Source organism: Loxodonta africana, chromosome 4 (assembly GCF_030014295.1).
Source record: "Loxodonta africana isolate mLoxAfr1 chromosome 4, mLoxAfr1.hap2, whole genome shotgun sequence".
NCBI lineage: Eukaryota > Metazoa > Chordata > Mammalia > Proboscidea > Elephantidae > Loxodonta > Loxodonta africana.
Genome location: NC_087345.1, coordinates 125,750,823 through 125,772,585, shown reverse-complemented (window position 1 = coordinate 125,772,585; position 21,763 = coordinate 125,750,823). Strand labels below are relative to the sequence as shown.

At 41.3% G+C, this 21,763-nt stretch overlaps 1 protein-coding gene across 1 annotated transcript in view; it reads left to right on the top strand.

The window, feature by feature from the left end:
* The window catches only part of FAM234B (family with sequence similarity 234 member B), a 58,546-nt gene that overhangs the window by 17,321 nt on the left and 19,462 nt on the right, over positions 1-21,763 (top strand). The window contains exons 2-10 of the mRNA XM_010595049.3: positions 3,029-3,427; positions 5,768-5,866; positions 9,807-9,995; positions 11,638-11,768; positions 15,592-15,739; positions 16,107-16,248; positions 17,255-17,398; positions 17,572-17,653; positions 18,890-19,045. Of these exons, the coding sequence (XP_010593351.1) occupies positions 3,029-3,427; positions 5,768-5,866; positions 9,807-9,995; positions 11,638-11,768; positions 15,592-15,739; positions 16,107-16,248; positions 17,255-17,398; positions 17,572-17,653; positions 18,890-19,045 (1,490 nt within the window). The remainder of the gene's footprint in view (positions 1-3,028; positions 3,428-5,767; positions 5,867-9,806; positions 9,996-11,637; positions 11,769-15,591; positions 15,740-16,106; positions 16,249-17,254; positions 17,399-17,571; positions 17,654-18,889; positions 19,046-21,763) is intronic.

Below are 21,763 nucleotides of genomic sequence, written 5' to 3'. Positions count from 1 at the left end.
TACCTGCCAGGGATAGTGTATGACATAACTAAAATGCATTTCTTTTAAATTGTTTTTGTTAGCCAGAATTTTATTAATGATTTCACTTTGCAATGTAGTGTTTCAGGCTGATATATTTATTGCAAGTTAGAATTTAGTAGGGGTTGATGTTAAATTTTTCACTTGATGCTAAAAATTCAATCGTGCAATTATAGGATAAGAGGAGTGTGTGTTGGAAATGCTTGGGAGTTTTAGTTGAGTCACTTGTATGTGACTGCCAAGAAAGCTACTAAGAGCTTAGGTTACAGTAATTGAATTGCAGTGTACTGTCTGTAACAAGGGAGGACACAGTTCTGTCCTCCACTGCCCTGGCCAGACTGTACCCCGGGGGTTGTATCCAGTTCCCAGTACCATACTTGAAAAAGCAGTGACATATCACGTTGTATCCAGAGGAGGGTGACCAGGATGGGGAGGACACCAGCAACAGTGTTTCTTCTGATAATGAATTGAGAGAGGTGGAGATATTTAACTTGGAGATGAGAAGACTGGGTGGGAGAGTTGGGAGATACAGTCCAAGAGTAATGGCAATGATAATTATAGTGGTAAGAATAACAATACTAGTAATAATAATAGAAGCTAAAATTTATTGAAAGCATGCACATATTACCTTATTTAATCCTCATAACAATCCTATGAGATAAGAAGAATTATTATCCCATTTCATAGAGAAATAGACGCTCAATAAAATTAAGAAATTTAATTGAAGTCACATAGTTGATAAGAAGTAAAGCCAAGATTTGACTCTGTTTGTGTGGTTGTAAGACTTGAGCTCTTAAGTACCATATTATATGTCTCTTATGGTTAGTGTCTTCAAGTATTTAATGGATTTATATGTGGAAGAAGGTATCTCAGAAATTAAAACTAGGACAGATAGTTGACAAGTGCCCAGAAATAGATTTTTGAATCAGCGTAAGAAATTGCTTTCTAGATTGGAAGGGAGTGGACATAATACTGGTTATATTCACTTGTACACGGCATGACTGCTTAGTGGGTGTTTGTAAGGAGTTGCAATTTTGGAATAGGGGTGGGGTAGACTATGTGAACCTCAAAGTCTCTTCTAACCCTGAGGTTTGGAGATGCTGTGTATGTTTTCTTCTTTGTCAGGTGTTTTCTTTTTTGCTAGAAAAAATAATCATTTTACAAACCTACCCAACAGCTCTGCAGGAGAAAGACCTGGCAATCTGCTCCTATAAAGATTACAGCCAATAAAACCCTGTGGGACACTTCTAGTCTGTCATATGGGGTTGCTATGAGTTGAAATCAGCCTAACAACAACATGGTTCTGTTTCCTATATGTTTACATATAGAAAGCTATCTGGGATGGTTAGGGAATAGTGTGCCCTGATTGATAACGATAATTTGGTTTATAGAGTAGATATATAAATTGTAAGAGATTAACTTGAGCCTGTATTGACCCTATGGCATCTCCCGGAAATACTACTTTGAATTAAGCTTTTAATACTCAGTTTATTTATTTATTTACTGTAATTTGTGCCTTTAAAAATCAATTCCGTGTTTATTGGAAAAAAATTAGTAGCTCTCAATGTGAAAATGGTAGAAATTTCTAGTTAATAGAATGCCAGATTACTCAGTATTGTCTGTGTTTTTTTGCAGAGTACTTAATGTTATAAAATAATTTTGTGGGATGTTTATTTTAAAAAATTTAACAAACACTTATCGACCAAACATCAGCATATACTGTAAAGATTTTAGTTTCCCACATTTGGTCTCCACAAAGTGTTTTTTTTACTGTATATCATGAATTGTGCAAACTGAGATATATAATATATAAAATGACATTACCAAGATCACAGGGACCCAGAGACAGAGATTAGCATCAATAATTCTTTTTAATTAGGTGGATTATATTGCCTTTTTTTAATTTCCTTATAACAAAAAGTTTGATAATAGAGTTTACATTAGTTTACTAGGTAATTCCCCCCAAACAGAAACCTTTCGTTGGTTTTTACTTGGCTACAAAATGAAATAAAGGCCCTTGGTAGTGAGGGCCAAGAGTAGCTTGGGAGGAGGGTGCTTAAGCCTTCCTGTAATTTCTACCTCTCAGCCACCCCAAGTAAACACAGTCTAAGTAAAAACAGGGTGCTGGCTATTCAAACCAGCTGCAAGGCAAGTCGTTTACTTCTGTCTTCCTGTTCTGTTGCCAACACTCCCAGAATACCTGCTCAGAATAGCATTTTTTTTTTTTTTTTTTAGAGGTAAACAGTGTTTACTGAAGATCTGGTGCAAGGAGATTAGAATATAGGAAGATTCTCAGAAGTGGGTTTTCAGTAAAACGTCTCCAGATGACATTTAGTGTTTTAGCTTTCTAAGTTGTTTGCATAGAAACAATTGAGAAGCCACACAGATTGAGTCTTGAAAAGCAGCGTACAGGGAAGAATTATTCTAAAAGTTTACCAGGAAAGATTAGGATATCAGAGATCTAAGAGAATCTATGGAAACCCTGGTGACGTAGTGATTAAGTGCTACGGCTGCTAACCAAGAGGTCGGCAGTTCGAATCTGCCAGGCGCTGCTTGGAAACTGGGGCAGTTCTACTCTGTCCTATAGGGTCGCTATGGGTCGGAACCGACTTGACGGCAGTGGGTTTGGTTTTTGGTTTAAGAGAATCTATGGAACTATGTATATTAGCTATACGGGAAGTTAATATAAGAGCCATGGCCTTTTTCATTTGTGCGAGTCAAACAAATCAAGAGGTGTTTTTGTTTTGGTGTAGCTAAAAGATATTTGCTAATTTCTTTGTCTCCTTTTCATGATCCTTAAACTCACGAAGGCACATAATTCTAGGTCACTGTAATATTCTCTTTCCCCATTCTCCGCACTTTGCTGGCATCTGTTTTAGCAATAGCCACCCAGGTCCACACTTGATGTAACCTAGAGTTTTTGTTTTCTATGTGTTCACCGTTACCATGTATTTATTTGGGGAGGGCTTCTCCGTCCTAGTTTTCCTTGACAGATTTTCTGTCTTTTCAGGGAAGAAGAGCCCAGACTTAGGGGAGTATGATCCCCTCACACAGGCTGACAGTGATGAGAGTGAAGACGACCTGGTGCTTAACTTGCAGCAGAAGAATGGAGGGGTCAGGAATGGGAAGAGTCCTCTGGGAGAAGCACCAGAGCTCGACTCTGATGCTGAGGCTGCAGGGGCTGCTAAACCACATCTTGCAGAAGTCACCACAGAGGGGTACCCCTCGGAGCCCCTTGGAGACATGGAGCAGAAGGCGACCTCTTCCATTGTGTCTTATGTGCGCACATCTGTCTTTCTGCTAACTCTGGTGATCTCAATGATCCTGGTGCTTGTATGTGCTTTCCTGATCCCGTGTCCCCCTAGAGATCTGCACAGCACTTGGAGCCGCCACTTGGGCCCGCAGGGAGGTGAGTCGTAGGATTTCCAGTCCTACTTCTGTAAAACTTAATGGTATATCTGATTACTTTGAAATTCTATTCCAAGTCTTAAAAAATTAATGCATGCCATTCAGCGTTTCCCTCTCTGAGTATAGAAATGGTTAGGAGGGTCAGATTCGAAATCAAACAAAAGAATGGAAAGATACATATCGAAAGCATGGGAACACTGCTGTGTCTCTGTCGGCATGGGTCTTAATTAGAGGCAGAGAGGGCAGGGCGTTGATCTGCTGGTTTCCTGCTGTGGTGCCAGTAATGTATCAGGGCCGTGCAAAGCTGTTGGAAGGGATATTTACGGAGAAAAGTAGGGCCCAAGGCTGGACAGACCAGAGGCGAGTGCTGTGGTAGGACCCTCAGACATTCATGGTTTATAGAAACCTGACCTTTTAAATGAAATTATTTTTAAATAACTTCATGTAAAAGAGGGCTGCTATCTTTTCTGTCTTGCTACTAGTAGATAGGGTGGTTGTGCCCAAGTAATTCCAGCTATTTTGTCTCATCATGGAGCAGATTAAATCAGCTTGCACTGGGTCAGGGGTGGGGATGACATCTAAACTGTCAGTGCCCAGTATCCCTGCCTCTTGTAGACTGGATCAGGCTATTCCCAGGCCCCTGGCATCACCTGGATCTGCAAATATTTTGTCTCTGATACTTGTCAGATCCCAGTTGAATTAGCTTCTCATGAGTTCTGTGTTCTTGTCTTTAGTTTCTCTTAAGGCAAAACTGAGTAGATGTGACTTATGATATGTTCCTCCCAAATAGAATAGCTCTCTCTCCCTTCCTTTCTTTGATTTTTCTAAATAAGCACATGTAATATTTGTATACCGCATGAAGACTAGTAATAAATTGTTGGTGTGTCCGCCACCTACCTTAAGAAAGAGAACATCCCAAAGAACTTTCAAGTCCCTGTGCGTGCCTCCTGACCATATCCTCCTCTGTCTGCCAAAGGTTCACACAGTCCTGAGTCTTGTGTTGGTTGTTCCTTTACTCTTTAAAGTTTTACCATACAGATATGTGTCCCAAAATAATATCTTCTTTCATTTTGTCTGGTCTTGTAGTCATGTAGTCTTCTGTGACTTGCTTTTTTGTTCAAAATTATTTTTTAAACGTTTTTAAGATTCATTTATGTTGATGGATCGTAACTGGAGCTTCTTCATTTTCACTACTATCTAAAATTTCAGGGTTTGTGTATCCCATGATTTATTTATCCCTTTTACTGTTGATGAACATTTAGGTAACTTCTTGTTCTTTTTTTTAATTTAAATAAATAATGCTGCTAAGGACATTCTTGTACGTGTTTCCTGATGTGATGTATAGGAATTTGTCTAGGGTATAAACCTAGGAGCGAAGATGCTGAACCATAGGGTGTGTGCATCTTCAATCTTAGTAGTTTATGTTATTTCCTAAAGCTGTAACAGTTCAGACTTCCACTAGCAGTGTGTGAGTTCTCTCCAGATTTGCCAGGCATCCTCTGACTCCGTGCTGCTGGGGGCGGAAGGGTGGCAGGCGGTGCTGGATAAGACTTCATTACTGCCAACTGGGAGTAGAAGTCCACTTCCCACTGGCCTCTACTGGCATCACCCTTGCAGGGAGGGGGAGGCGTGCCTCATTACCTCTGGGTGGGGGTAGAAGTGTAGGCTTCCCCTGTGTGTTTGTTGTGGGGGGGCCTCACTATTGTTGGACAGGAAAGTCCTCTGACACCACTCTAGATGTGGGGGGGCACCTTGTTACAGCTGACTGTGAGCGGAGGTCTCAGCTCCCACTTAGCCTTTGCTGTGGGGCTAGGGGTGAGGCTGTGGTGTTTAGTTGGAGTAGAGCAGTTATTATCTAAAGTTCCTCTCTGGCCAGGCTTCCCCTTCCCTGGTCCTTTAGCTACAGAGAGTCAGCTTTTCCTGGGTTTTTAAAAAAAAATCGGAGCTTGTTGGCATTTCTGGGTTGCCAGCTTCTCCAGCACCCTGTCTGGGATATATGAAACAAAGAGAAAACCAGGAAGCTCATCACTGTGCCGTTCCTCAGATCCCAGAGTCTCTAGCTGGTCTGCCTTCTTCTCTCCACCTTGCAGTCTTGTTTCTTTTATATGTAAATATATATGTGTGTATACATTACACACACTCATATATACAATAAATAAAGGGATTTTTAGCCATACTTAGTAGGAGGCATTGGGAGAAGTATGTAGGAACTGAAAGTCTGCCTGGTTTTTATGGAGGTGCTGGCGGTACCACGTGTCCATTCCCTTTCTAACCTGGCAGCAGAGAACTGATTTGTGGTAACTGGCTAAGGACCTTTTTGTTTTTTTTGTGTATGTATCAGGTGGGGACCTGTCTCCACTGGAATTGGCTGATGTGAATGGAGATGGCCTGCGTGATGTACTTCTCTCCTTTGTTCCGTCAAGGAATGAGAGTGCAATAGGTAAGAGACATGTCTTTTAGAAGCTGCAATGTTGTTGTTGTTTTTGTGTGCTGTCGAGTCAATTCTGACTCATAGCGACCCTACAGGACAGAGTAGAGCTGCCGCAAATAGTGTCCTAGGCTGTAATTTTTATGGGAGCACATTGCCAGGTCTTTTCTCCCACAGAGCCACTGGTGGGTTCCAACCATGGACCTTTTGGCTAGCAGCTGAGCGCTTTAACTGTTGTGCCACCAGTATTCCTTGGAGGCTGTTACAGAAGAAGCTTATTGATTGGCTGGGCTGTCAGCTAAGATATAGCATCAGAGTTGTCTCCTGAGGGGCACCGTAGAAGAGGGTCTACAGTGAATAGAAGAAGTTCCCATGATCTGTCACACATGATGACTGTTACCAGAAAATTCTGGCCCATCAGTGAAGCTCAGAATCATAGGGAGTTATAACTGGGAGGAGTTCTTAGTGATCCTTCGTGAAGGACAGTTCTCAGTGAAGAAACTGAGATGCAGGGAGGTGTTGACTTACCTACACTCCAGCAGTGAATAAGCATTAGTTCTTAGGTTTCCTGAGTTTTCTTCAATTTTCTGTTGACTCTTAAATAATAAATGCTGACTCTATCTTACCTTTGCACCCTCTGGCAGAAAACTTTTGTTCACATACTTTACGTGTCTTTACACACATCACACAAACGTCTTGGCTGGATGTCTTCTGTTCACGCCTCCAGATCTGCTCTCTCCTGCTCTCTGCTTTGGTAGGCTGACCTGTATGGATTATATCAGCATGTTCCCTTGCCTACTGGCTTCCAGTTGGGTTTGGCCAATGGGGAGCACCAGCAAGGAATTAGAGGGAGGGAAATGAGGAGAGGGGTCGCCTCAGGATGGCTATAGCCCTGACCACAGGCCATAGCTCCTCTTAAGGTGATCCTCTTACATGACTTTCTTTTCCTGGATTCCTGTAATTGCTTCCTCCCCTTGTCCCTTTGGACCAAGGAGTGGCGACAGTTCTGAGGGACTATACTATCTTGTGTAGTTTCCCTATACCTTGACCACATCTTTGTAAATAGTCTCTTTATTAAACCTTTCACAACTTACTTGGTTGAGTGTGCGGTTTCCCAGGACCTTGACTGTAATACATAGCGACTGAAAAAAAAAGAGTTCCATTTTCAGCAGAGGTACACAGCGGTGTTTGGTATATCCTATAGCCTCTTGTCTTAGTCATCTAGTACTGCTGTAACAGAAATACCACAAGTAGATGGCTTTAACAGAGAGAAATTTATTCTCTCACAGTCTGGCAGGCTAGAAGTCCAAATTCATGGTGCCAATTCCAGGGGGAAGGCTCTCTCTCTCCTTCTGCTCTGGGGGAAGGTCCTTGTCATCAATCTTTCCCAGTCGAGGAGCAGGGACCCAGAGTCCAAAGGACGCGCTTTGCTCATGGCGCTGCTTTCTTGGTGGTATGAGGTCCCCCTGTCTCTCTGCTTGCTTCTCTCTTTTATATCGGAAAAGAGATTGGTTTAAGACAAAATCTAGTCTTGTAGATTGAGTCCTGCTTCATTAACATAACTGCCACTAATCCCATCTCATTAACATCGTAGAGATAGGGTTTATGATACGTAGGAAAATCACATCAGATGACAAAATGGTAGATAGTCACACAATGCTGGGAATCATAAAAAAACCTAGCCAAATTGATACACATATATTTGGGGGACACAATTCAATCCATGACACACCAATTAAAGTGGATTAGAACTGCAGTCTGAAAACTGATACAGAAACTCTAAAAATGCCCTGTTATTAGCTACTGTCAAGTGGCCCCCTGACTCATGGTGACCCCATGTGTTACAGAGTAGAACTCCTCCATAGGATTTTCTTGGCTGTAATCTTTATGGAAGCAGTTTGCCAGGCCTTTCTTCTGCAGAGCTGCTGGATGAATTTGAACCATCACCCTTTAGGTTAGCAACCTATTGCAGAACACTTGTGCCATCCAGGCTCGTAAAGATGCCCCACTAACTACTTTTTAATCATTCAGACCCTGAAATCAACAGCTGGGTATGCTTTAGGGAATTCTAAACCACATGCCTCTCTGATGTTAATGGAAATTATAAGAATTATAAGGGTTATGTGATATTTAGAAGCAGCTGAGCAGAGATTTGTTACAGATCAGGAAATTGATTTTCATATGGTTGAACCCTAATTACATTTTTTTCTTGCCTATAACTCATTAGCCTTTGAATTAAAAGTTTCCCTCATTCACTTTTTTTTTAGAGGTGTTTTTAGTCATTTGGTATTTCACAGAACTCATAATGGCAAAAATGTAGGTTGGACACAACGTGGACCAGCCTGTTTGACCACAGATTATAAAATAGTAAAGCTAGCATATAGTTCTTTCTATGTGTTATTCACTGTTGTAAGTACATGACATATATGAACAAATTTGTCCCTCAGCAGAATCCTATGAGGTAGACTAATATTATTCCCCTTTTATGGATGAGAAAACTGAGACATAGTGAGGTGAAGGAACATGCCCAAAGTCTCACAGCTGGTAAATGGTAGAGCTGGGGTACAAACCCTGGGAGCCTGACTCGGGGGTTCATGTTCTTACCCCTTTTCCCAAACTGATGTTCCCGTAACCCCAACTAGTGGGTTCACAGATCGGTGCCATAGAGCATAAGAGGGGCTGAGTTTTTTTTATTTGTTTGTGATTTGTCCATCAATGCATTCAGCAACTATGTATTGAATACCTGCTGTGTGGTAGGCACTGTGCTAGGTGCTGGTTATATAGTGCTGAACAAAACGAGCATGGTCCGAGTCTGTAGGAGTCATGGTATAGTGGGGAAGGGATAGCCCATCATCGCCCTGAGAAAATTGCTTAGAGAAGTGAAACAGAGTTAGTAAGGTCCTCAAGTAAGAACAAAAGTACAGTGTATTTATCGTAGCATCCTTGGAAAGTCTGGAAATTAACATTTATTACTACAGTTTGTCAGTGCTTGGCAATGAGGTCTCGGACAGAGAGCCACAGTTTGTCACTTGTTTTTAGGTTGTATATTTAATTAGTAATACTGAGGAACAGGTAGCATGGAGTGTTACAACTTATGTTTGTTTGTCTGTATTTGTTGTTGACAGAAGCAGAAAGTATGTGAGATGGGCCAGTATCCCTATCTTGAAAGTGACTGTAAAACTGGCAAGACAGAGTTATTATTCTAATAGTTTAAGTGACGTAAAAGATTATTTACTAAATAGGTGAGTTACTGAAATCATTTACTAACTATGCTGGGCCTAGGTGTTACGTTTACCCAAAGTACTCTTTCCTGACTGGGACCATATCAGCTGATTACATGGGACTGTAGACCAGGAAGACCTGCTGATCTGGGCTACATGTAATCTTCAGGTTTACTTCAATTTTTTTTTTTCTTCCTGCTTTCGGGGAGCATTTTCTAGGGATTATTAGAATTCTGGTATTTTGCTCCTTGTTCAACACATATACTAGGTCAGTCTCACTTTTCCGAGTATACCTTTGCCTCCTGGTTTTTTCGTTTTCAGCAACTGCTTTTCCATATTCTTTATTTCGCTCTTGTCTTTTATTCAGCAGATAATTGGTTGTTATGTGTCAGGCACTTTGCAAGGTATTGAGGATATAGTAATTAACGAGACAGCCCTTTATCCTCAAGGGTAGAACTATTTAGTGGGGGCTGAGGTGACAGACATATAAACAAATGTGTTGTGAAAAGCAACGGAGTACACCAGGCAGCATGAAGACTGTCTGTAGCATCTTGTCTTACATGAGACATGTGTTGAGCAGATCTGACGGACGCTGTTTTCAGACCTTGTGGTCAGAAGTACAGAAGGGTGACTGCCTTACCACCATTTGCTTTTGGTTTTCTGGCCTCCTGTTCCTCTGCCTCTTTTTTCTTTGCTTCCTTTGCTTTCTTATCTCTCTTTTGTGCTTTTAGGTGTCTCCAGGCCAACAGCTATTCTTGTGTGCCTTTCGGGGATGAATGGCAGCACACTCTGGTCCAGTCCCCTCCCAGAGGAGGCCCGGGATATTACATGTTTGGATCTGATGCCAGGAAGCTTGGCTGCAACCATCTGCCTTGTGACAGGGACCCGTAAGATGCTCAGTGCATTCAACGCAACATCAGGTAAAGATCATTTGCCAGGAAAGATCTCTGCTCCAGTGAGCCATAATCGTAGATTAGATCCATCCATTGTGGAAGGGACTTCACCACCCTTACGTGGTAGAAAGTCTGATTTACCTTCTGGAAGGTAGATATTAAAAAGGAAATAAGAGAAAGGGTTTTGATAGATTGAGTAAATAGATCCATGATTGAACCTGTTTGAAAATAGAATGGGGCTCAACTGAGTTATGGAAACGGAAACAACCCTGAGGCCTTTGGTTTGTAATCTCCTAAGTGTTCCTTGTACAAAGACAGCTGAGCTTTGTCTTCAGACTTGGTGTACATGGGGCCCACGGGTAAACTTGGACATAACTACTTAAAAATCTGTCAGTGGAAAAACTAAGGTTTGTTGAGACACGTTGATTTGCCTTTTTATCTTCTTACTACCTTCAGACATATATATCAAAAGGAATGTAAAAGGATCAAATATAATGATGGCTCCTTACAGAATCATAAGTATACTTCCAATATGCTTGTTAAAAAAATAGCACCTTGGACCATGGGCTCCAGTGAAGTCGAATAAATAATAACTTACTAGTTTTTGAAGTAGGAGTTCAGTAGTGGGGTGCTTCTGAGTAAAAGAATTTTGCATGTGAAATAACTCTATAACTGAAGTTATCTTGAAAACTGCCTGCGACTTCTCTGATGCTTACTTATGTAAATATGTGGTACAAGGACTGAGAGTTGGTCTTCTGGTTGGCTGCCCTTGATTATTAGTTACAATAACCTCTAACAGGTTAGTTCCCCTGACCTAGACAAATTTGCTGTTCTTTCTTGAAGAGTCTTTAGCACCTTTATCTTTTCTAAAAAAAAAATCTAGATGTGAGGATTTTAGCTCACACCCAGTCTTAGTTATCTATTGCTGCTATAGCAGAAATACCACAAGCGAGTGACTTTTAACAAGGAGAAATTTATTCTCTCGTAATTTAGGAGGCTGGAAGTCCAAATTCAGGGCACCAGCTCTAGGGGAAGGCTTTCTGTCTCTGTAGGCTCTGGGGAAGGTCCTTATCTCCTTTCAACATCTGTAGGTCCACATTCCTTGGAGATCTCCATGTGTCTTGGCATCAATCTTCACCTAGGTCTAGGAGGTTCTCAGTGTAGGGACCCCGAGTCCAAAGGATGCACTATGCTCCCAGCTCTCCTTTCTTGGTGATAGTGAGATCCCTGCCCTCTCTGCTTGCTTCTCTCTCCTTATTATCTCTTGTAAGGTAAAAGGTGTGCCCCAAGCAAGGGTGTAACTTAAGTAAGGGCGTGACTCAAAATATGCCCCATACCGATCCTGCCTTATTAACATATAGAGATCAGGATTTATAACGCATCACAAAATGGAAGATAATTGTATCAGATCACAAAATGGAGGACAACCACACAATACTGGGAATCATGGCCAAGCCAAGCTGAGATATATTTTTGGGAGACACAAATCCATGACACACCCCTGTACCCTTCCTTTCCAGTAAGATAAAATTAAAGGAAAAAAGTAAGTAGGAGTTACTGTCTGTTGTTCAGCCCGCCCAGTTATTCTTTCTTGAGCAGAGAAAGTTCCATCTGCCTTTTCCAGAGGCAGAAAGCCATAACTGTGATCAGCTTGTTTGTCCTTCCCTAGGGAAAACCATTTGGACTTTAAACCCAAAGTACTTGTCCAATGGTACATTGGCTGCCCCAGTCGTGGTGCTCCCAGACTTGAATGAAGATGGCATTAGAGATCTTGTGGTTCTGGCCATTGGAGAATTGCAGGTATGATCTACACTAAATGATTCTTGTTTTTTATGGGGAATGTTTCAGTTTTAGTTATCTCAATTCCTAGTGTTACTGTTATCAACGGGGCTTGAAGCTTTCTTTTTACTAGGGCTTAGGTTTAAATAAACTCTTTTTGTGAGAGTCAGTGAATAAATTATCATTACGAGCCCATTTTTCCTGGCAGTCACGTGGTTTCATTAACTGTGGTATCTATTAGCTTTGGAACCAGATAGATCTGTCTTTGAATTTTGCCTCAACCACTTTGTAGCTTTGAGGCCTTGGTAAGTCCTGTAACTTATCCAAGCTCTGCCTTCTTTGTATGCAAAATGAGAATGTTAATATCTACTTGCAGGATTGTTTAGATAATTAGAGCTAATATATTTCAAGTGCTTAAAATAGTGCCTACTCTTTACCTTGTAAATGTATTGTTCATTTTTTTATAGATATTTAAATTCCATTTCAACCATAAAATAATAGGATAGACTTATAGAAAGTTCATAAAATATTTATAGGAAAAAAATCTAAGTCAAATAAGTTATAACAACAACAACCAAAGAAAGGAGGGTTGTAGTATATGCTCTGATAACATAAACTTTGTGTCCATTGCGCTGGGACAAGTTATTCCGTGCACAGATAATAGTCTTTCCCCCAAATCACAGGAAAGAATAAACTGATGAACAGAATTATCTCAATTTTAATTTTTTATTCAATAAGCTTTTCTCAGAGCTTTTGTTAGAGCTTCTCTAAGACTTTTTCTCAGACCTTCCTAGTGCTAGTCTGCCAGGAAGTGCTTGTGGACAAAAGAATTAAACAATTGGCAAAGAATATTCATGGAAAAATGTGGATACAGATAATTTTGTCTCATATGATAGCTTTTTAAAATTTTAATAGATCTTGTGTTTGCTTTTGTGATTCTCGTATTGCATATATGGAGTAGAGTTATGAATTCTGCAAGTAAAGTATTTAGCATGGAATGAAATCTGTCAATATGTTATGGTTTTCTGTCAGGAGTACCATAAATTCAAAGTGTTCCACCAATTACACGCTTGGAGGAGCAAACTTAGTACGCTAGGCAATAACTTGTGTATCTACTTTAAGGTGAGAAGAAAGAAGGTAATGAACTAAATTTCTGAAGCCTGTTCAGCTTTAAGGGTACTTTCTGTTAGTTTTCTTCAGCTAGCCAGTTGGTCTCAGTGAGCCTGAACCAAAACTTCAGGAGTTACCCTCACAATGTTTATTTATCCCAACCACTGGGAAAATTTCAATTATTACTTCTAGCAGGAGTGATCTGCAAAGGTCCCAAAGGGAAAATTATGGAGAGTTTCTTCTTGATGGAATTACGGTCAGCAGAGGCATAGCAAGACATTGAAAAATTTTATATATCTTCAACAAGTTTAAAAATCTTGGTCTTAATGCCCCAGCTGGCTTCTTACTAGCCAGTAGGTTTTGACAGGATAGCAGAACGGCCTTTGGGATCCTCCATAATGAGCAGGCCTCTGTTAGAGGAATTGACTTTCTGTCTGCTCCTACTCTGTGCAGTTTTTTGTTGTTGTTCTCTACCCAGTGTATTACTCAGCTTGCCATTCAGACTTTACTCATTTGCATAGTCATGTCCAGATATGGAATAGTCTCCATTCTGCCTGAAGAGTGATAAAAAAGTACTAGAAAAATCTTGGGGAGGTGATGGGTTTAGAGCAGTAGCTTCATCTTTATGCTGATCTGTTTTGACCTTTGTGTAGTAACAAAGAACCCAAGGAACCTGTTTAAGTTACGGCATGGAAGTTTCTGTCTTCACAAGGAAACATATTAGGTTTCTGACTTGGGCATTCTTAGATTGGGTTTAGAACGAGTGGGATTAGAAGAACTGAGCTGGTCTAGAACATTAGTGTAAAGGGACTTAGAAAGCCATGTGGTTAAACCTCTCACACCGTGTTGTAGTCTCAGATACAGCATTCCAGACACATTGACACCTACACTCTTCTGAGCACTTGGACTGATGGGAATATCATTAATTTGTGAGACAGTCCATTTCATTTTTGGAAAACTCTAGAAAACTGTCGTATTGATGAGAAATCTGATTTCTTGTTGCTTCCATTTATTGTTCCAGCTTTAGACCCGTGGAGCTACTCAGTGAACCCAGTCCCTTTTCTGTATGAAAGCCCCTTAGCCATTACCTGTCCTCTAAACTGGCTACTCTCAAGGTTAAATATCCGCAATTTCTTAAACTGTTCTTCAAGCAACGTGAAGTTCATACACCTCTCTTTCTTGTTTGTTTTTTACTTTGCTTTTCACTTTGTCTGCCTCTCTCTTAAATTGTGGCATCCAGATCTGAAAACAGTATTCTATTTGTAGGATAATCAGTTATATCAATAATAATGAAATTATTGCCTCTTTTGATATAGATACTGTTTCTGTTTATGCAGCTGAAGATTGCACTAGCCTTTCTAGATTCACCTTTGTTTATAATCATTTAAGCCATCAACATGGTTTTTTTTTTTTTTTTTTATATAAACGGTCCCTATTCGGAGGTACAAAGTATTTTAAATGTAAATGAAGGACTTTACATTTTTCTGTTAAATTTTATCTTGTGAATTTTGACCCATCTTCCAGCCTTCTTGTCTTTTGAGTTTATCATACAGCATATTAATTATCCCTCTCAGTTTTGTGATAAGCTCGAATCCTATTCGTTTAAGCCATTGGAAAAATGTTTTATAGGATTGGGGCAATAGCAGAGTGCTGTGGCATTCCACTGAAAACCTTTCTCTGGGTTGGCATGGACCCTGTAAGCATCTATCTCCAGGTATATCACAAACCACATTTGTTTATCTTGTCCATAAGAAAAATCATGATAAACTTTATCAAAAGCTTTACCAAGATCAAGATATCAATACAATCCTTTTATTTCCCAACTAGTAACTCTATAGGAACCCTGGTGGTACCATGGTTAAAGCACTCAGCTGCTAACCGAAAGGTCAGTGGTTTAAAACCACCAACCACTCTGAGGGAGAAAGATGCAGCAGTCTGCTTCTGTAAGATTACAATCTTGAAACCCAGTGGGGCAGTTCTGCTCTGTCCTGGAGCGTTACTATGAGTTGGAATTGACAGGTTTTGTTTCGTTTTTGTCTTTTTTTTTAGTGACTCTGACTCCAAAAGAAAATCCTGTAGAGCAAATATCAGCAAACTGTAAATCCAGTCTGCTGCTTGTTTTTGTAACTAAAGTTTTATTGGAATACAGCCATGCCATTCATGTGTGTATTATCTATGGCTGCTTTCATGGTACAGTGGCAGAGTAGTTGTGGCAGAGACCATCTGGCTGGCAGAGCCTAAAATATTTACATCTTGCCCTTCACAGAAAAATTTTACCAGCCCCTGCTTGACATAAGGTTCATAGCAGCTGGGCCAGACATCTAATGTTACGGGAGAGCACTGCCTAGGTTTATTCTAGTTGGGACCAAATATTACTGGACATTTCTGGGTATAGGAGTATGGACCTGGGGATCAGCTGGGCCTACTTAGCTTTAGATTAGAATTTTGTACCTCAGGACACTGTTCGGTCAGCAAGAGATTTGCTTCAGAGAAAGTGCCTGAGCTACCATAAGGTTGTTCTTTGCACATTACCTAATAAGAGAATGGAACATTTGCCTCACTTTCTCTCTTCCTGGGAGATAAAGAGAGGCAGCTTTGGCTTTGTGTTTTTCCAGTTTTCAGAAGTGTTTCTGAACCCTTTGCTGATGAGGAGGTAGTGACTATCTGAAGAAACTATTTGATCAGGAAATGATAGGGTTTCCATTGACTTGAACCCCTTCTTTCACTTTTTCAGCCAGATCTGTGCTTTCTGCTGGTGTCTGGCCGGACAGGGAGTCCTGTGGGCCGACCTGTGAAGTATAACATCGTGGGAGTGGGGAATCTGATTGGTCCTCAGGTTTACGTCACCACAAATGGGGCTGTCTACATCCTATTTGGCTTTGGTAAGAAGCAAGGCTAGTTTTTGGTACTGCTCCTCATTAGTGTGTATGATAAGTCTCCCTTGTGAGACAGGGTGAAAGCTCAGGAATTGCTGATACCAGCCCTTTCATTAGCTCCTATTGCAGGGGCATTTCCTCCTCCCCACCTGTTGCAGATTATTAACTCTGCTTTCCCTTGATCCCTCCTCCAAGGAGAAGAATCTTTGTCTAGCACCTGGTAACCGCTTCCCTACTCATTCCATGTTGGACCAGTCAGGGTGGGCTCTGTCAGACCCAGTTGATCAGGCTCCATGTCTCCTGCTCAGACCCTCACTGTAGGATACTTCTATTAAGTTCACCTTCTCAGTGTTGGTTCTTGTTGTGGTGCTAGGCAATATCCAAGCTGTCGCCCTGCGGGACATTTTTGTTCAGGCCCAAAATCGAGACAGCTCACCACCTTCCCTGCAACTTGAAGAGCCAGAATGGGAGAAGCGAAGATCCATCAACCTGTCCGAGCTCATTGACATTTACAGGTAGGACAGTCGTCTGTCCTCAGTCATAGTGATATCATGGAGCCTCTAAGTTCGGTTGGGCTGGCGAATGTGTGGGCAGAAGTTTGAGGGGAAAACAGTGCCAGCCTTATGTACCATCTTCTGATCTGGTTAACGTTAGCAAGAAGTTTTCTTATCTTGGTAACATAATGTGTTGATATTCATGTGTGGTGACCACACTGTGTGATCACTTTGCGCACAGGTTGCAAAAGAGGGATATTTTTTTAGGCTTCCAAGTGAGTGGGGAGAATGTAGCTGGGAAACCTTGAGATAGATTTATTTAAAATAACTGTTTGTAAACTTGTGCTGAAGTGTCTGTCCTAATCTTTTCTTGTGTTTTTGCCTTAGTTAAGGCATCATTTTGACAGAAGCAAGGGTAGCATCCATGAATCTTATTTTTCATTCTTATTTATTTCTTAACTAAAACCACGTAGTTTGCTATGTGCAGTGGATTTTACCCATTTAAACCTAGGCCTGGGCAATAATTGTCTGTTCTTTCCTACCAGAAGCTTCAAATCATTTTCTAGCAATATGTTTCTGTGAATTGGACAGATATTGAGTAGAGTGGTCCCAGTTGTACAGAGAAAGAAATAATTTGATAAAGGGTAACCACAACTGGCTGTCTAAGCATAATGACAGTTCGAAGCCTCCTGTGTTGTGCTTGTGGCTTAGATCTCATCTGCCTCCCCTGCTTTATCGTTGGCTCTGTTCGTTTTCCCATCGTACCCAGTGGGAGAGGATTGGCACCACAGTGCTCCTCCTGGGTTTCTTTTGAACTTGCAGGCAATTCGCTAGGGATCCTTGGTTTCTAAGACTCAGGGAAGTGAGGTTCAACTGGAAGGACAGAATTCCCCCACTTAATAAGATGATGATGAGAAATACATACACGAGTATATACAAACAAGCACACTGAGAGAAAAAGCAAAAACAAATAGATCAGAATCCCATCCAAGTAAGAGACTAACTGTTGGGGTCTTGTTTGATCCAGTGATGGCGTTGAGCTACTCCAGATGGTGAAGGCACCAGATTCCAACTGCAGCGATCTCCTGATTACAACCAGACAAGGCCTTGTCCTGCTTCGGGGACAAGATCTTATACCTTACTGGACGTTGAGCTTTCCAGGCCTGCGCAGGTTGGCAGCGTGCTCCTTCTCGTGTCTGCTGTTTGATCTCCTTTCCATGTTTCAAAACTCCTTAGAACAATTGTTTGATATCTGGGACTGATACAAGAGAAGGAAGGGGAAGAGTTCCTTGTTTTCCAATTTTCTTATTAACTATTAATTGCTTACTTTGCCCTCATTTGCAGCCAGCCTACTCCTGGGTATTTCACTGATGATCAGACCTTAGACTTCTTTCTGCAAACTGAGGATGGAGTTGGGATGAAAAAGGTAAAACTTTGGGACTCAAGTCAGTCGGAACGTGTGTAAAGTGTAAACTTTGTGTCCAGCCCTTTTCCAGGTGCTCGGAGGAATAGAAAGAACTTAAAACATGGTCCTTTCCTTCAAAGAACTCAGTGTCTAGCTGGATGGATAACTTAGTGCTAAGTTATATTCTCTTGGAAGCTTTTCTAGGCTAATCTCCTTCTCATGCAGGAGTTCCTTTTTTGAGATCAGTAACTTACAGTTAGGCCTTCTAAAATTCCTGGGTGGAAAAAGGGAGGTATAAATAAATGAAATACTTCAGTCCAGATATGTTGCCTAGTATTTCAGAGAAGGCAGGATATCTGTGGTAGCTAGAGTTGTTGTGGAAGACTTTATAAAGGTGGGAAATGTGAGTGGAACCTTTATAGTTGAGTTGTATTTATAGGAAGAAGCGGTGGAAGGAAAGGCATACCAGGCAAGGAACACCAGGAGTGGAGACTCGGAGACAGAAATTGTGTGGCATTTCCAAGCAAAGTGAATAATTTTCATTGGCATCCTTAGGAGGATTAAGGGAGAGGGTATATACATTGGTTAAGGCTAACAGCTGAGATGCTGAGGGTTTTAGACCTGGGTTGTAATCCTGGCTCTACTGCTTACTGGTGACCTTGAGCAAATGACATAATCTTTCTAAGCCTCAGTTTTGGCATCTATAAAAGATGGGTAACAATATCACCTACCTTCATAGGGCTATTGTGGCAGTTAAATGAAATAATACATATGTATTATAGGATGTAATTTTTTAATGTGGTGTTACTAGACTTCCAGTCTCCCCAAGACTGCCAGAGGGAATCTTGAATTGGTAGTCTGTTTTTGCCTCTCTGCTCATTCAGAAGAGTTTGTCTCTGCCAAGTTGAACCCAAGGCATTTTGTGATGCAGAGTCTGAGCCTCCATTTTGTCATCTGTTAAACAAGAGGTTGGCTGGATGATTTACCATGACTCCTTCCCACTCTAGAATTCTACAGTTCTTTAAACTCTATTAAATGGGAAAAACAGCTGTAGAAATTTGGTCCTGGTCTTTAGCCGTTACTTAATGATCTCTGAGCACCCAACTGGCTTATATCTAAGAAGTTCAGGCTGTTAATATATGTATTATTTTAATATCTGTGTTTGTTTCTGTTTTATTTTGTTGTGTGTTTGTGTTGTTGGCCTGCTACTTTTCTGAGGACTGACTATGCCCACTCTCTGTGTCTTTTCTTTTGCAGATGATGGTGGTGGATGGTTACTCTGGCTCTGTTACTTGGAGTTACAGCGTTCCATGTCACATGAAAGAAACACCAACCACCTCGGCACTCACTTCAGACCAGAAGTCTGTCTTCCTCTTTTGGGCTGAAGGGCTATCAACTGTACCTCCCAAGCCTGTGAGTGAGCCTGGAAAGAGCCTTTTCTCATTTTGTCAGATGGCAGCTGCTCTGGAGCCTGACCTGGGCCTGGGGATGTTATTTGACTAGCTATGCTTTCAAGTGGTTATGGGTAGAAGCAAAACAGCATTTGCACGGGAAAAGCAGGAGTCTTGCTTCCTCCTGAGCTATGCCTACAGACCTTTGGATTTCAGCCAAGCTGTGGGAAAGTTGTTAGCAGGCCCTAACTACTGACTACCCTGGCTACCCACAGTGGGAGGCTTGATAAAGAATTAGCAGTCCTTTCAAGATACTAGGTCTGTATTTACAGTTGTTGAAGAGAAGAAGTAATTATGGGTGGTCCATAATAGGCAGGGAAAGTTTCTCAGGAGGGGCAGGCTGACCTTTGAGGTACATTAACTGAGACTGTAGAAATGGATGTGGGGATGGGCAGAGCAGTTGGGGAGGGATGTTGAATAGGCTAAAGTAGAGAGGTCAGCTGGGGGAAGGATGAGAGAGAAGGTCTGATACATAGAATGAAGCAGATTTTAGAAAGTCTTAAATCCTGGTGGTGTAGTGTTTAAGTGCTACATCTGCTGACGAAAAGGTCGGCAGTTCAAGTCCACCAGGTGCTCCTTGGAAACTCCTTGGGGAAGCTCTACCCTGTCCTGTAGGGTTGCTATGAGTCAGAATTGACTCGACAGTAATGGGTATTTTTTTTTCTTTGGTTAAGTGCTATACTGAAGTATTTTAATGGAGTCAATGAGGCAGGGTGCCCAGGGAGTTTTTAGTAATACCCACCCTGATTTAATTAAATTAAAAAAAAACTGATCCAGCACCTACTATGTGCCAGACACTGTGTTCTCTGTAGGGATTTAAAGATAAGCTGAAAAAGTCCTAGTCCTCTAGAAAAGACAGTTGATACACACATGATGGAGGAAGCCCGATACAGGAGGAGTCCTGAAATCATTGACAATCATGTGCTTTTGGACAAATTATTTAACTTTTCTGAGTCTCATGTTCTTTATCCATTATATGAGGACATTAAGATATTCCCTCATTTTAAGGATCAGATTTATTTAAAATTTAGATTATAGTCCCAACTCTGATATGCCCTAATAGTGTGACCACGGGCAATTTACCTAACATTTTAACTTCCTGGTTTCCTCATATACTAAAATGAGGGGATGGGACTAGATGACTCTCAAATGTAAACTTCTATAAGTAATTACAAAAAAAAAAAAAGGCATGTGACAAATGCTATATAATGGAGGTACGAATAAGTTTAAATGGAAGCAAAAAAGAAGAGAGGGATTAATTTTGCCTTGGGTTATTAGGGGGCCCTTCATAAAAGGTGGCATTCAAGTTGGGGCGTAAGGACAGGAAGGAATTTAATGTGTGGAAATGTGGTATAGAGGATGGCTAGACTGTGTAAAGGAGAAATAATGAGATTGGCAGAAGTTAGATGAGCAGAGTGAAGCATGGGGTGGGCGAATAAATAAATGTAGAAGACTAGAAAAGGCAGATGTTGCTGAAGTGGTTTAAGAGCTTAATTTTCATGCTGAGGAACTTGGACTCCATTCTATATGCAGTGAGGAAGGAGTTTGACTATTTTCTTGTCATGTTGTCTGAGTCAGAGATCTGTCCCCTCATACTTGGAATTCTAAGGGTGTCTGGAGAACTACCCTCTTCTGCTTTGTGGGCATGTGGTAGGAGTGAGGTTGCAAACTTCCTGCCTATGTTTCTCCTCACTTAGCAGACTACTACTTCTTCCCATGCTAAGAATTTGGAAGCAGTGGTGATATTCAGCCCTCAGGGATTTTATTTCCTTCACTAGGATAGACCCAAGATGATGCCAGAGGAGGTGAGATACTTTGGGAGCTTAGGAGAGCAGCCATCCACTAAGTGGTATGGGATTATTTTATTTATTTACTTTTTGTAAATTTTTTTTTTTAATTGTACTTTAGATGAAGGTTTACAGAACAAACTAGTTTCTCATCAGTTAGTACACACATTGTTCTATGACATTGGTTAACAACCCCACGACATGTCAACACTCTCCCTTCTCAACCCTGGGTTCCCTATTACCAGCTTTCCTGCTCCCTCCTGCCTTTTGGTCCCTGCCCCAGGGCTGGTGTGCCCCTTTAGTCGTTTTGTTCCATGGGCCTGTTCAATCTTTGGCTGAAGAGGGAATCTCAGAGGTGATCTCATTACTGAGCTGAAAGGGCGTCCAGGGGCCATACTCTCAGGGTTTCTCCAGTCTCTGTCAGGCCAACAAGTCTGGTCTTTCTTTTTGAGTTGGAATTTTGTTCTACATTTTTCTCCACCTCTGTCCAGGGCCCTCTATTGTGATCCCTGTCAGAGAAGTCAGTGGTGGTAGCCAGGCACCATCCAGTTTTACTGGACTCAGTCTGGTGGAGGCTGTGGTAGATGTGGTCCATCAGTCCTTTGGACTAATCTTTCCCTTGTATCTTTAGTTTTCTTCATTCTTCCTTTCCTCCGAAGGGGTGAGACCAGTGGAGTATCCTAGTTGGCCACTCACAGGTGTTTAAGACCTCAGACACTACTCACCAAAGTAGAAGGCAGAACATATTTTTATAAACTGTGTTATACCAGTTGAGCTAGGTGTTCCCTGAGACCATGGTTCCCACAGTCATCAGCCCAGCAATTTGGTCCTGGAGTTTGGATGTGTCTATGGAGCTACCACGACCTTGCCTTGTACAGGTTGCACTGGCTTCC